Source organism: Rhinoderma darwinii, chromosome 1 (genome assembly GCF_050947455.1).
Source record: "Rhinoderma darwinii isolate aRhiDar2 chromosome 1, aRhiDar2.hap1, whole genome shotgun sequence".
Taxonomy (NCBI): Eukaryota; Metazoa; Chordata; class Amphibia; order Anura; family Rhinodermatidae; genus Rhinoderma; species Rhinoderma darwinii.
In genome coordinates this window covers 134,376,047-134,392,478 of record NC_134687.1, presented here as the reverse complement: position 1 = coordinate 134,392,478, position 16,432 = coordinate 134,376,047, and the positions used below count along the sequence as shown (strand labels likewise).

Below are 16,432 nucleotides of genomic sequence, written 5' to 3'. Positions count from 1 at the left end.
TTTTTACGCGTTTTTCGGCAAAAAACGCTCGCGGTTACTCCATCTTTCTGTTGCAGAGATAGCAAATAAAAAAAAAGCGTAAAAAATCGTGGCAATAAATGCATCAAAAAACGCGTGTGCTGCAAAACCACATCAAAAGACCGGAGCTGATTTTTCCAGGCTGAATTTTCTGCCTGCAAAAAACTCAGTGTGAACATACCCTTAAAAAGATTGTTAAGCCCTAGGGCTCATGCACATGGCCGCATTATGACTTCTTACAACATCTGAGTTATTATGAGCTGTAACAGAGCACCAAAAGGCTTTCTACTCTACTTTGGATGCCTCTGGTTTTAGAAATCTTTTAAATTCAGGTTAGAACATAAAAATCTAAACTCTGATTGGTTGCTATTGGTAACAAAACAACTTTTTCTCTCACGCTGGTTTGATACATGAGGTTCAGTATGTGGAAAGTCACATACATGTTGATACTTACTGACAAACGAAGTTTCTCCAAGATATCCTCTACGCCTTAGGGTCACTTCTAAGAACTTGGCATCTTCATCTATAGTATATTGATTTCTCTCCAGTGAAATCCAGGCCCAGTTAAGACGGAATAGCTGACTACCTAGTTTATTACCTCCTAAAATGAGAGGAAATATGGCAACAAAGTCAAACATGGAATAAAAAGAAGAATTAGTATTCACAAATCCTATTATGAGGATTGCAGAGATGGAAATGGATCAGGGTACAACTCTGCACTGGTTTCCATAACTTTCATTCATTTCAGTGTGAATTAGAAATCTGAGAGTGAATCCGCATGGGAAATTAGGACCAGCTCAATCTTGGGGTTGATGGGGGTCATAGTCACATTCCTGTTTTGAGTTTCATGATACGTCTGACTGTTCTTTTGGGACAACCCCTGTAACTCAAAATGGCGGAAGCTAAGCAATTCTATACTATAATGTCTACCAGCTGAAAAAAAATAAATAACACACATATATATATATATATACACAAAAAAAAATAATAAATAAATAAATATAAATATATATATATATATATATATATATATATATATATATATATATATATATATATATATATATATATACATAAACAAATAAGAAAAAACACATACTATGTATTAGTAATGCCAATACACACATCCGGGATTCCTCTTTGTGTAAAACAAAACAATTTATAAATCAACCTATAAAGAAGACTCCTTTCCTTACAGCACTCTCCCTGAGTCTATAGAATGTCTACACATTACGTCACCAGAGACCACCCATGTTGGAGCTGGCTGATGATCGCTTACCTCTTGAGTGATGTATTGTATTACTGCCACTGAAAACAGGATCTTTGCAAGTGTTCTAAGTATTAGAGGCCACGTCACAACCCAATATGCTTTTCACTTCTTGTTGTTCTACCACAATACTAGATTAAACAAGCAGCGAGCATAGTCTTGCAGATTTAGAGGATGTCTTAGAATGGTTGACAGGTATACAACGAAAGATTAATGAGAAATACTACACCAAGATGTTACAGTTAATAGGGGTGCTGAATGGTCTTTAGTTCTGACTGACACGATACTCATGGTCTTTCGAATGCAAGGTGAGTCAAAAGTCAAAAACATGACCCTCTATCAGGTTTAAATGTATTTAAGATTTTAAGATGGCAGATAGGTTGGAGGGAATATGTTATAGCTGCTGTATATTTACAATGTGACATTTTGAACATCCAGGTGGTTCCTGACATATATATATATATATATATATATATATGTGTATACACTACCGATCAAAAGTTTAGGGTTACTTAGAAATTTCCTTATCTTTGAAAGAAAAGCACAGTTTTTTCCAATGAGGATAACATTAAATTAATCAGAAATACACTCTATACATTGCTAATGTGGTAAATGACTATTCTAGCTGCAAACGTCTGGTTTTTAATGCAATATCTACATAGGTGTATAGAGGCCCATTTCCAGCAACCATCACTCTAGTGTTCTAATGGTACATTGTGTTTGCTAACTGTGTTAGAAGGCTAATGGATGATTAGAAAACACTTTAAAACCCTTGTGCAATTATGTTAGCACCGCTGTAAACAGTTTTGCTGTTTAGAGGAGCTATAAAACTGACCTTCCTTTGAGCTAGTTGAGAATCTGGAGCATTACATTTGTGGGTTCGATTAAGCTTCCAAAATGGCTAGAAAAAGAGAGCTTTCATGTGAAACTCGACAGTCTATTCTTGTTCTTAGAAATGAAGGCTATTCCATGCGAGAAATTGCCAAGAAACTGAAGATTTCCTACAACGGTGTGTACTACTCCCTTCAGAGGACAGCACAAACAGGCTCTAACCAGAGTAGAAATAGAAGTGTGAGGCCCCGCTGCACAACTGAGCAACAAGACAAGTACATTAGAGTCTCTAGTTTGAGAAATAGACACCTCACAGGTCCTCAACTGGCAGCTTCATTAAATAGTACACGCAATACGCCAGTGTCAATGTCTACAGTGAAGAGGCGACTACGGGATGCTGGCCTTCAGGGCAGAGTGGCAAAGAAAAAGCCATATCTGAGACTGGCTAATAAAAGGAAAAGATTAATATTGGCAAAAGCACACACATTGGACAGAGGAAGATTGGAAAAAAGTGTTATGGACAGACAAATCGAAGTTTGAGGTGTTTGGATCACACAGAAGAACATTTGTGAGACGCAGAACAACTGAAAAGATGCTGGAAGAGTGCCTGACGCCATCTGTCAAGCATGGTGGAGGTAATGTGATGGTCTGGGGTTGCTTTGGTGCTGGTAAAGTGGGAGATTTGTACAAGGTAAAAGGGATTTTGAATAAGGAAGGCTATCACTCCATTTTGCAACGCCATGCCATACCCTGTGGACAGCGCTTGATTGGAGCCAATTTCATCCTACAACAGGACAATGACCCAAAACACACCTCCAAATTATGCAAGAACTATTTAGGGAAGAAGCAGGCAGCTGGTATTCTATCTGTAATGGAGTGGCCAGCGCAGTCACCAGATCGCAACCCCATAGAGCTGTTGTGGGAGCAGCTTGACCGTATGGTACGCAAGAAGTGCCCATCAAGCCAATCCAACTTGTGGGAGGGGCTTCTGGAAGCATGGGGTGAAATTTCTCCCGATTACCTCAGCAAATTAACAGCTAGAATGCCAAAGGTCTGCAATGCTGTAATTGCTGCAAATGGAGCATTCTTTGACGAAAGCAAAGTTTGAAGAAGAAAATTATTATTTGAAATAAAAATCATTATTTCTAACCTTGTCAATGTCTTGACTATATTTTCTAGTCATTTTGCAACTCATTTGATAAATATAAGTGTGAGTTTTCATGGAAAACACAAAATTGTCTGGGTGACCCCAAACTTTTGAACGGTAGTATATATATATATATATATATATATATATATATATATAGCACACAAGAAAATGGTGACAGCACACTGCGAACACTAATGCCAGCTGAGCCACTAAATATAAATAAATATGCATTACTGCTAAATCTACTTACAATAGGGAGGCTCTTAGCGCACATTTTTTTTTTTTATCTTGCACTCCTCCCATTCTGCCCTGGGTGATTTGAATTAGTTTAATGCTGGTTCCTACCTTCCCCAATAATATGTGGGTTTAGTCCAAGTTCTGGATGTATGTGCAGCATAGGTTCCCACCTCAGAGACGTCACCTTATCGTGGCAGGTGGGCTCACACAATTTGATCAAAATGTGTGCTAAGAACCTCCCTATTGTAAGTAGATGTAGCAGTAATGCATTAGTATTCGCAGAGTGCTGTCGACATTTTCTTGTGTGCTGTATAAGTTTGCAGTCACAGGCGTTCTTACACCTGTATACACGTTTTGTTTCATTTTGTTGGAATGTGCTGTTCAAACTTTTGTGTTGTTTATGTGATATATATATATACACATATCTATAACTATATCTATATATATATATATATATATATATATATATATATATATATATATATATATATATATATAACTAGATATATATATATATATATATATATATATATATATATGCTATATATGAATGGAGAGTATTTGTCTTTCATTGTAAATGTCATATAGTCAACAATGTAAACTCACTACAAGAAGTAGTGATGCATTAGTAATAAAAACATAAAATAAAAACATTTCCCATAATAGGATTCCATAAAAACAGTCACAACCCTTGGCCCCTATGGTCTGTCATTATAGATTAAGCATTGTTTTCAGGTAATGATAACACATTTTGTTAAAAAAAATATCAACCTCATCATGTAAATTTACTTTTTTTGTCCACCCACAATAACTTGCACTGCTATATTTAGGGATGACCAACAGCATTGTTCTACATGATCTTACTTTTCTGTGAGTATAATGCTTGAACTACAAACCGGCATAGTTACTGCAGGGGCATAGCTGGGTGAGAGGCTGACAGGGTATCTGCCGGAGATGCTCAGTGCCAGAGGGGCTTCAAGAAGCCAGTCAGGGTATTAAGATACCCCAGGTGAATCTTTGCCCCAGGTGAAGTAAAGCATAGGTACAATGGAGAGAAGGAGCGTGAGATGTGGCTAGGCTGGCTCAATGTTGCAATACACATTATGTTTGAATTTATTACACCAGTTATTTTATGTAAAAAGAATGTTGGGCAATAACTAAAACAATATGTTGTATTGGCATTTTGGTGCCTTTGTTTTTAAAAGTTAAAGTGTAATCAATGACCCTATTGATACATGGCACCCTAGAGATGACTTTTCTTTGTGGGTACAGACTGGTCTTTCCTTGGGCTTTCTATTTTGGTGCAGCGAAGTGCATTTACTTGCAGCACAACTGTACTTGGAATTAAATGACAGTCGTATGAATGTGTAAGTTAGGTGATATTAGTAGTGGCCATCTTTTGTAGTACTGCTGTGCTCGCGTGGCCACAGAAAATGATGGTGATTTCTTCCTGTTGTGTAAAGGTATTCCCACCTTTATCTATAGTTATGGCATATTCACGGGACAGCTAGGACAGGGGACGGGTGACGCCTGTTCTGGGGATAGAGCTGGGATCCACATCTATCAGACATTTTTGGCATATTCTGTGGCTATGCCATAAATGTCTAAGGTGGGAATAACCCTTTAAGATATAGGTTTGATAAGACAAGATTGTGATATTACCTTACACCATTATTTTCTGAGCCTACTTCTGAGGAAGACATTACTCATATTTCTGGTAGCCAACCATATTATATGAGACAAACAAAATGCTACCAAAATCCGACCTCTGTAATAATAAACCAGAGATTTGATAATAGATTTGAAGAAAATCACCTATCCACGTACGAGCGGCGTGTCCACTCTGGTAGTTGCAGCTCCAGCTGTTGGCAGCATCAGGTTGCTAGAAAACCTGACTCACCTCTTCCTGCTCCAGTGATGCCCTCTGCTGGCATCCGCACTTCTGCGCCTCCATTCTGCAGCTCTCCTCCTTTCTGTGTTGGGTTAACATGGCAAACGGGGCTTCTGAATAACATTGGCCCAGGTGGTCTGTTTAAAGGGCACTCCAGCCTGAACTCCTAGCCTGCAGAATAACCACTTACCACTGCAGCCAGTTTTCATTTTTCCAGTTTAGTTTTTTCCTCCCCACCGTCTAAGAGCCATAACTTTTTTATTCTTTTTGTCGACACAATTTCCTTTACCATACAATGTACGGAGAAACTTTTACTAATTATTTTTGAGGGTGGAATGGAAAAAAAAATAGCAAGTCCTCCATGTTTTTTTGGGTTTAGTTTTTACGGCATTCCCATGCTGTCAGAATGACATGTTAACTTTATATAATTTTTATTTATGTTTTAATATTTTTACAAAAGAAAAACTATTTGTTTTAAAAAAAAATAGTTTTGTGCCACCATATTCTGGGACCCATAACTTTTTAATATTTCTGTCGATTAAACAGTGTTGTTTGTTGCAGGACGAGCTGTATTTTTACTGGTATCCTTTTGGGTTACATGCGACTTTTTGATCACATTTATTCTATTTATTTGGTAGGGGAGGTGACCAAAGAATATCAATTCTGTTTTTTTTTTTGTTTTGTTCATTATGTGGGATAAATAACATTATAATGTAATAGTTATGATTGTTACGGACACAACGATACCAATTATGTTTATTTTTTTCTTGCTTACATTATTTTAGGGAAACAATTGGAAAAGGTTGTTTTTTTTTACTTTTAATACATATTGTTTTCTATGTTTTTGAAAACTATGGCAGGGTCTCATAGGGGGACCAACATGACAGACCTGGGCACCTTCATTAGGCACCCTGCTGCCATAACAACACATCCGCACCCCGCAAACTTTTCCATTCAATTTGAGAGCAGTGTGAAGAGTATATGAAGGTCAGAAGATGTCAAGGAAACCTTCACTTATCATTGATAACCTGTTTCACTGATGATTTACATGGAGACAACCTGCCACTGTCCAACTACCCTAGCTCTTTAAACTCAGGTTTTTGTGCGCACAATGCCGAAAACATGCCGGAACTATCAATACATCTTTATTTTAAAGGGGCTGTCTGGTTTAGAAAACTACTTTTCAAATGACCTATTAGGTAAATCTTAGTTATTTAGGGGGATCCCCATTCAGGACCCTCATCTATTATCAGGGAACGACTATAAATAGCATCTCTCACGCTGGTGGCCCCTGGCACGTCTGCGCATTACATGGACAGATCATTAATTTCTATGAGTACTGTGAAATACTTTATTCCTCCTATTGTGACAGGGGAACTGAACACTTGGAGCACACAGAGTACAGCTGACCACTGGGAGTCCTAGCAGCAAGACAACCCCTTTAACAAACATCACCACCCTACCCCTTTACTCCGCCAAAGTTTTCCTCTTCTGTCAAGTTATTACACAATCCATATTGCGCTGCTTATTTGTTATAGCAGTTTATGGGAAAGCTGATAGACACTCATTATGTTTGCCATTACATCTCCCAAAGTGTTTTCTCGCCTCGTTCTTCTAGTCCTGAATGGCAAAATTGTCTTGTTATGCAATGATACCAGAGCGGAGAATGCATGACTGTCACCATCTTTGTGCTATTATATAAAAGAGGCTGTGAGAAAAACGGTTTGCGAATTCACATGGGAATTATAATTTTTTTTTTTTTCACAATGGCTGGCAGAAGCTTATACCTCCACCTTGGAATAGCAGACTCACAATGACACTTAACTACTAATTATATGTATGCCTAATTATGGCTGGGCAGTTTTAGCTGGGTGGCCAGAAATAATCTTCTTAAACTTTACTTCAGTTTGATGGGGGTATGGAATCAGTTAGAAATACTAATGAGTTTTCAGCCAAGTGTAATGGATTAATTGGAGTGACGGGAACGTAATTCCTTTTCAAAATAATTACTTTGAAATGTGAAATTTTTGTTCTGTGTAAAGCAATAGCCGTAAAGCAATGGTGAGTTATACAGCAGGAATTATCAGTATGAAGAATGACACGTTGATTACACATGTTACTTGTAATATGTTCAGGGTTAGAGATATGTCTCTCGAATTAGTGCTCTTATTTTAGATGTCTAATAAAAATAAATATTTTTCTCATCGTTTCCTATTCTCAGTATAGTTAGGCTTTTTTTTCCAGTTACATTCCTTTAATTATTATTATTATACAATAAATTTAATAGCCATGTTGTTATTACTTGCATCACTATGTCTCCTGCAGACTGTTTCTGACCACAGACTTAATCTATTTAAAACTTGAGAAATGGTGTCCGATTTTTTGGGGATTGTGTAATGATGTGATTGTGTAATGTCATGTTTGTGTGATGACATGATTATATGATGACGTGATCGCGTGTTGATGTGATTTTGTAAGGACGTGATTGTTTTAGGTCATTTATTAATTCCAACCTGCTCAATCTGTCATTCACCTATATTCATCATCAGGTCAGTATCCATTTTTTGGATCTGACATTAACAGGGCTGGTGGGCAAAAAGATTCAAACGGAGACTTTTCATAAACCTATTTCAGGTAACACAATTCTCCATGCCACCAGCAGTCATCCCAGACATACCATCTCGTCAATACCTGTAGGTGAACTTACTAGGGCAAAAAGAAACTGTACTACCAACCAAGGTTTCTTGTTGGAACAAACCAATATTTGTAATAAATTGGGGAACAGGGGTTACAAAAAATGGACCTTAGATCGGGCCCAGGCTATTGTTAAATCTAAAGACAGAAACGATTTACTTTCTATACACAATAGAAGTCGAGATCCATCAAAAATTAATAATTCATCCCAACCGACGTTAATTTTACAATATAATAATCAATTTTCCGAAATACGAGATATGGTCCACCGGTACATTCCAATGTTGTATGATGATCCTAAATTGGAATCCATACTGAAAAATGGCTATCGTATAGTCTCCCGTCGAGCTCCAACTCTGGGTAATATCCTTTCCCCTTCATATCTGCCACCTAATACCAAATCTCCAACATGGCTTCATTACACGGGGTTTTATAAATGTGGGTCCCACCCGTGCAAAACTTGTACTTTCAGCAAAGTCACTAAAACTTTTTCAGATTCACATAACTCCACCAGCTTCCCAATAAAAACATATATCAATTGTAATAGTGACTTCGTTGTCTATATAGTGGAATGCTCCCAATGTAAGTTAAAATATGTAGGTTGTACTACAAGGAGACTTAAGACCAGGATATTAGAACACCTAAGTTATATTAGGAATCCGGCCATTGTCAACATTTCTAATGTAAGCAGACATTTTATCACCTGTCATAATAGAAACATCGATTTTCTTCAAATATATGCCATTGAAAGAATGATTAAAACCCACAGGGGTGGTGATCTTAAACATAGGCTACAGACACGGGAAGCATTCTGGATTTACCATTTAAATACTAGATTTCCCCAGGGTCTCAATCTTCGAAAGGAATTGATGTTTCATTATTAATTGATCTCAGTATATTGTTCATTTCATTACATTTAGAAACATTAGATGGTTGAGAATGTACACTTGTTAACTTCATTACAATAGTGTTCTACTTCAGATTTAGATCTAATTATTGATATCTAATAAACCCCAATCATGGGATGGTATTTTTTGATTTTTCATTTTCTTTATTTGGGTACTCTCAATTTCTTAACTTTTCCAATGTCATAGTATATTGCTCCATTATATACCCGTATTTCGGGTTTACATTTCATTTTCAAGATAGCTCGTTTTTATATCTCACACTTTTTAACATTTTTCATATGTAGGTTATAGCTATTTCATTAACTATTTAATATATCTATACAGTTCTCTATATATGGATATTTTTCCTTTTTCTTTCTCATTTTCATTAGACCGGTGTTAGTTATATATAAATATTTTTGGTTTTATATATGCATTTCTGTTTTCCATTCTGGCACCCACTTTCATATTATATTCAAATTTGATTGATCATGGATTGTTTTCATTATGTATGACTAGTTTGGTGCCCCTTATAGTAATGCATATATATACCATTATTTTCATTCGGTTATCTATTTTTTTGTATTAGTGTATTAATTTTGTATCATTTTCGACAGTTTACTGCCGACTTTACTATCCCGGTCTAATTATTACATGTTCGCATGCACATTTGTTTTTTGTTTTTCGTGTTCATCATTATTCCTGTTTTTCTGCATTTTCATTTTTCACTTGTCACTTATTATGTTATGTTTCTTGCATGAAATAATTTTTATTTCTGTGTTTAAATGCATTCGTTTTAGACTCATGACGTTCTGCAAGTATTGAATGTATTGATATATTGCATTACATATTCCCGAGATTTGTGTTAGAGTACGTATCTAACACATTTTTTAGTTGAATTTCCTCCATAAATATCTCCAATATACCAGATACACTTAGGTTACAATTCATACGTACCTTTTCATTGAACGTGTCTCCTGGTGTTGAAATTACCATAAATGAGGGTGTTGTTACGTTTTCGGCACACCCTCCCATTTTCCCAGGATACATTTATTTCCTCACCTTGCAGTCGGTCATTTGTCTTAGCCATGATTAAGAGCACAGCCAGTGCTTGAAACGCGTAGGCTTCATTTCTTGCCATTTCAACCACCTCGTTATTCTCCTGGTGTTATCCGTCATTCTGCTGGATTTGTTTGTCGGTGTATTATCCTCAATAAAGTGGAAACGGAGTTTCCCCCACTTATATCACACATCGCTGGATCTTTTCTCTTTTTTGCCATTGTTTCTTGCCGTGAGCCGTCGCGGTTGATCCGGGCGATATCGAGCACAGGAGTGTGAAGCTGGTGAGCTGGAGGTTTCCTCCCATCCCTTTTTCCCTGTTACTATTACTGTAAAATGACATGATTGTGTAATAACGTGATTGTGTGATGACATGATTGTGTTATGGCGTAAATTGTGTAAAGGCGGGACAATGTGATGACTTAATTGTGTAATGGCATGATTTTGTGATAAAACGATTGTGTCATGACATGTGTGATGATGTGAATGTGTAATGATATGATTGCGAAATGACATAATGGTGTATTATATGATTGTGTAGCGACTTAATGGCATGATTGTGTGATGGTGTGGTAATTTGATGACATGATTGCGAAATGGCATGATTGTGTGATGGGATGATTGTCTGATAACGTGATTGTGTGATGACGAGCAGGGGCGTAGCTAAAGGCTCATGGGTCCGGGTGCAAGAATTCAGCTTGGGCCCCCTACCCCTCCCCAACACCACGATCATCAGACCCCTGTGTGTGTGCCTACGCCCTATCCGCCTTGCCCAACAGCCCCCATAGTATAAGGCCCCCACACAGTATAATGCTCCCATAGCTGCCCCCACACAGTATAATGCCCCCATAACTGCCCCATACAGTATAATGCCCCCCCATAACTGCACCATACCGTATAATGCTCCCCATATCAGCCCCCAAAGTATAATGCCCCACATAGCTGCCCCCATACAGTAGTGCCCCCCATATCAGCTCCCCATACAGTATAATGCCCCCATATCCACTCCCCATACAGTATAATGCCCCCCATATCCACTCCCCATACAGTATAATGTCCCCCAGATGAGCTTCCCATAAAGTATAATGCCCCTCATATGAGCTTCCCATATAGTATAATGCCCCCATATGAGCTCCCCATACAGTATAATGCCCCTCCATATCAGCCCCTATACAGTGTAATGCCCCCATATCAGCTCCTCATACAGTATAATGCCCCTCCATATCAGCTCCCCATACAGTATAATGCCCCCCATATCAGCTCCCCATACAGTATAATGCCCACCATACAGTATAATGGTCCCCATATCAGCCCCCCATGCAGTATAATGCCCCCCACCTCATCAGCCCCCATGCCATATCAGCCCACCATACAGTATATAACCCCCGCCAATTGAGCCCCCATGCAGTATAATACCCCCTGCCATATCAGTCCCCCATTCAATATAATGCCCCCCGCTATATCAACCACCCATTCAGTATAATGCCCCCCCCCCCGCACAGTATAATGCCTCCATATGTGAATAATAGAAAAATAACTTAAATTACTTACCTATCCCCGTTCCCACGCCGGGTGGAGGATCCTTCGCCTCCTCCGGTGTGTGCTATGAGTGACTCGGCGCAGACAGGCGCGAAAATGTTGTTACATCCCGCCTGCCTGCATCAAGCCGCTCAGGGCACAGTGAATGCTGGAGCAAGGGATCAGCCGTCAGCTCCTTGCTCCGGAATTGAATAGAACCGGCATTGAAACGCCCCCCTCCCCTCTCCACCGCAAACAGAGACAGCACAATACAACACAATACATTACAAGACAACCCAATACAACACAACACAATACATTACAATACAATACATTACAATACAGTACATTACAATACAACACAGTACAGTACAGTACAGTACAGACTCTGCAGCTCACCTGTAGTCCTCTTCCACGCTGGCTGGAATGCCCCTCACGTGACGTCACGTTCACATGGTACACTAAGTGTACCATGTGACCGTAACCAGGAAGTGTCTGCTCCACGGCACAGAAAATGCATGTTATGTTGCTGTGTGGCAACAGGGGCCCCGTGGGCGCCCCAGGCTTAGGGGCCCAGTCGCAACTGCGACCACTGCGACCCCAATAGCTACGCTACTGATGACGAGATTGTATAATGATGTGATTGAAAACTGATTTGATTGGAAAGTGACATGATTGTGTAATGATATAATTGGGTGATGACAAGATGACATGATTGTGTGATGATGTAATTGTGTGAAGTGACTGTGTGATGACATAATTGTTTAATGATGTGATTGTGAAATGACATGAGTATGTTATGATATTAATGTGTGATGACAAAATGACATGATTGGGTTATGGTGTGATTGTGTGATGACGTGATTGTGTAATGGTGTAATTATGTATTGATGTGATTGTGAGATGACATGATTGTGTAATGTTATTTATATGTGATGACATGATGACATGATTCTGTTATGACATGATTGTGTGATGACATTATTGTGTAGTACGTGATTGTGTAATGATGTGATTGCTTAATGATGTAATTGTGTAATGACATGATTGTATGATGATTATGTGATGGCATGATTGTGTGATGATGTGATTGTATAATGATGTGATTGTGTAATGACATGATTGTGTGGTGACATGATTGGGCTAGGATGTGATTGTGTGATGACGTGATTGTGTTATGATGTGATTGTGTACTGACATGATTGTGTGGTGACATGATTGGGCTATGATGTGATTGTGTTATGATGTGATTGTTTAATGATGTAATTGTGTAATGACATGATTGTGTGGTGACATGATTTTGTGATTATTATAGGATGGCATGATTGTGTGATGATTATATGATGGCATGATTGTGTGGTGACATGATTGTGTGATTATTATAGGATGGCATGATTGTGTGATGATTATAGGATGGTATGATTGTGTGATGACATGATTGTGTTATGATGTGACTGTTTAATGATGTAATTGTGTAATGACATGATTGTGTGGTGACATGATTGTGTGATTATTATAGGATGGCATGATTGTGTGATGATTATAGGATGGCATGATTGTGTGGTGATGTGATTGTGTAATGATGTAATTGTGTAATGATGTGATTTTTTTGTGACATGATGGGGTGATGGCATCATTGTGTGATAACATGATTATATAAAAGTTGAAAAAATTAACAATATATAGTAACGCTTCTGTTTTGGTCATTCACAACCCAAGGAATTTATAAATGAAAGGGTCTGCTCTATAACCCTTCTACAAATCCTCCCGGTTTTTGTTTTTGCTGTCAGGTCCTTTTTTGGCCTGGTGGACTTGGGTCAGACAAGTCAAATATCACATTCTCTAGGAGGACAATCATCAAATCGTACAGATCTTGCTGACAGATCATCCTTTGAACAGCTCCTACTAATGCTGACATGTTGTGAAAGAAAGAGGTAATTGATTGGTGGGCTTTGTAGATGACATCATAAATATTCAATGTACAACACTTAGAACAGGGGTGCACAACCTTTTTTGGCACGAGGGCCACAATGTGAGATTGTACTACTCCCAAGGACCGCAATACAACTTATAGGCATATTCCCAACGGAGATATATCAACAGGATATGCCATACATTTCTGATATGTGGGGGTTCCACATCTGGGACTTTCACTTATCTGGAGCATGAGGGTCCCTGGAGAGCAAGTGTCAAAGTGTGCACACATAAGCACATCTATCTCCACTGTAGCTTATGGTATCTAATCCCATAAACTACGATAAAAAAAGCTGCATACTTGCGTAGCCAGTTGTCCACCTCATCTCTTCCTCTCTTAACAGAGAGTCATCCTAAAATAGGGGGTTGCCAAAGATGTAAGTGGGCTGCACAGAACAGCATCGAGGGCCACATGTGGTCCCCAGGCCGCAGTTTGTGCACCCCTGACTTAGAGAATTCATTGTCTACTTTTGTTCAGTTTTATTCCATTTTTTCCCGTATGTATTTACCAGTTTTGATTATTTTTGGGACAGCTGAAAAAATAACTTTATATTGCTTTCTGCCTAAGGCTCTGTTTATACTTCTATTAGTTATTTTCTTAACATTTCCATTGCTTTAAGTCATAGGGCCAGTAAGAATAAAGCCTATCTCTAGGGGCGTTCTATCCCAGTACAGCTTTGGGGGTTTTTTAATGTTCTTTTAGTCAAAACCAGGATTGGATTCAAAAAGAGGAGACCTTTAAGTCATATCTTTACAGTTTTCCTCTGCTTTGGATTCACTCCCTAGTTTGATAAAAAAATAAAATGCAAAAATGTAGCAATCACTAATAATACGTAAGTCTATGGTAACATATCATGTGGTTAAAATATTTGACAAAATGGAATATTTCTCTCAATATGGTCATTATTTTTGAATCCTTCATCTAAGCTATGGCTGGAATTTTTAATTCAACATAATACTGAATATTTCAAGTGTAACACATCTTTAAAATGTCATTCTTTATTAGAAAATGGCAACCATTGGTACTCATATGTGTTTGATATCTGATATGTTCATTGACTGATTTACTCTGGGTGTTACATTGAAGAGATTAAAACATCCTCACAGAGGATTTATTTTCAAAAGAAAAGTGATGATCGCAATAATTCAAAACCAAGAAATATTTACCTCCAGACAGCCAGTCTGCCTGCTGACACAAAGCCGTGATCTTTGTATCTCGCTTATAGGAATGTCATCAAACCCACCGAAAACAAAGGTCTCTTAAGTCTCAAATTCTCTAGAGCATCACAGTCAAGAAAACCGTGCTGGATGTTTTCATATGGCCACTATTTGTGATTCTAGTTAAGCGTTGTCAGTAAATACAACTACTGTAGCAAATATGCACAAGCCCGAGAAATAACGGGATTTCTTTATTGTTACATTGTCAGCTCTATTGCGAAAGACTTTCGATAAATGTTTTAAGATAAATTTCACCTTAAGGGTATGTTCACAAGCTAAAGTAAAACAGGTGTAAAATACGGAGCTGTTTTCAAGGCAAAAGTTTCTCATTTTCAGACGTTTTTAAAGCATCTAACGTTTTTTTGAGACGTTTTTTGGAGCTGTTTTTGGAGCTGTTTTTCTAATGACACAATGAAAAACGGCTCCAAAAACGGCTGAAGTAGTGACATGCACTTCTTTTTAGGGGAATTTGTTTTACATGTCGTTTTTTCAAATGGCCACGTAAAAAAACGCCCCATCTGAACGAACTGCCGTTTTTCCCATTTAAATCAATGGGCAGATGTTTGGAGGATTTCAGCTTCCGTTTTTTTCAGGCATTTACGCCCAGAAAAATTTCTAAAAACACTGCGTGTGAACATACCCTTATCGTACAGAAGGGTCAGCATCCAGCTATGAATATAGAAGTTATGGAGATTTTGGGTAAAAAAAAGAAAAGAAAAAAACACCATTAAATGCTATTGTATTGGTCAAGAATTTTTTGGGGGGGAAGGGAAGCAAAGTGACAACTGCTATGGTGTCTTTGTTTGTTTAGAACAGCAATTGTCACCCTGTGATATGACTGTATGTAGTGAAGGATCTACGCAACAGTAAAGAAACGTTATTTACATCCAGAATCCTCAATTTGTGAAATCTCCAGACCATGATCCTTTAGAGCAAGCTGAAACCATTTGCCATTGTAAAGACACTTAGAACATGTGTTTTATTGATCATAGCCATTGCTTCTAACAAGAGCATTTCTTTGACTAGATTGGAAATCTAATATAGCTGACAATGGGGGAGGGTTTCGGCTTGGTCTTAGGTAGCCCTAAACATGAGCTGGCCATACACATTAGATGTATGTTTGCCAAAACCGCCAATTTTGGCAGGACCGCCCAAACATCTAATGTGTTTTGGTGGCGTACCGATTGTCCCCCGACGGCAGGTGTCGGGGTAGAGAAGGGTTGGGCATGTTGAATTTCAACATGCCCGATCCTTTTGTTCACTATTAAATAATTTGCTGCCAGATGAGTCTGGCAGCGGTTTTCTCCCTGAGAACACATGCATGCTCGGCTGAGTGTGTATGGGGGAGTTCGAAGGTATAACTATGGAACAGCTATCTAAAATGTATGGCCAGCCATAGAATTGGAGCTTACTCCAATGACAAAACAATGACCTGTAATTCAAATATATGCAAAGGTATGATCAGAAAAATGTTCCCATAAAACAATTAAAGATAATTTTTTTATCAGTGCTGAAATTTTTTTATAGAATCGAACCAATGAAAACAATATAAACCAAATATATTACCATCATAGATGCAACTGTTATTGCTCATAAAGCTAGTTGCTAAACAACTCGGCAGCTACGTATATATAGACATCTGAACCCTCTTGAGATCTACTCAACGGTTAAGAAACGTCATTTACATC

The 16,432-nt window shown here is 38.2% G+C and overlaps 1 protein-coding gene across 1 annotated transcript in view; it reads right to left on the bottom strand.

Moving 5' to 3' along the window:
• FREM3 (FRAS1 related extracellular matrix 3) overlaps window positions 1-16,432 on the bottom strand; it is an 89,273-nt gene that overhangs the window by 57,716 nt on the left and 15,125 nt on the right. Inside the window, exon 3 of the mRNA XM_075860402.1 lies at window positions 473-619. Coding sequence (XP_075716517.1) covers window positions 473-619 — 147 coding nt within the window. The remainder of the gene's footprint in view (window positions 1-472; window positions 620-16,432) is intronic.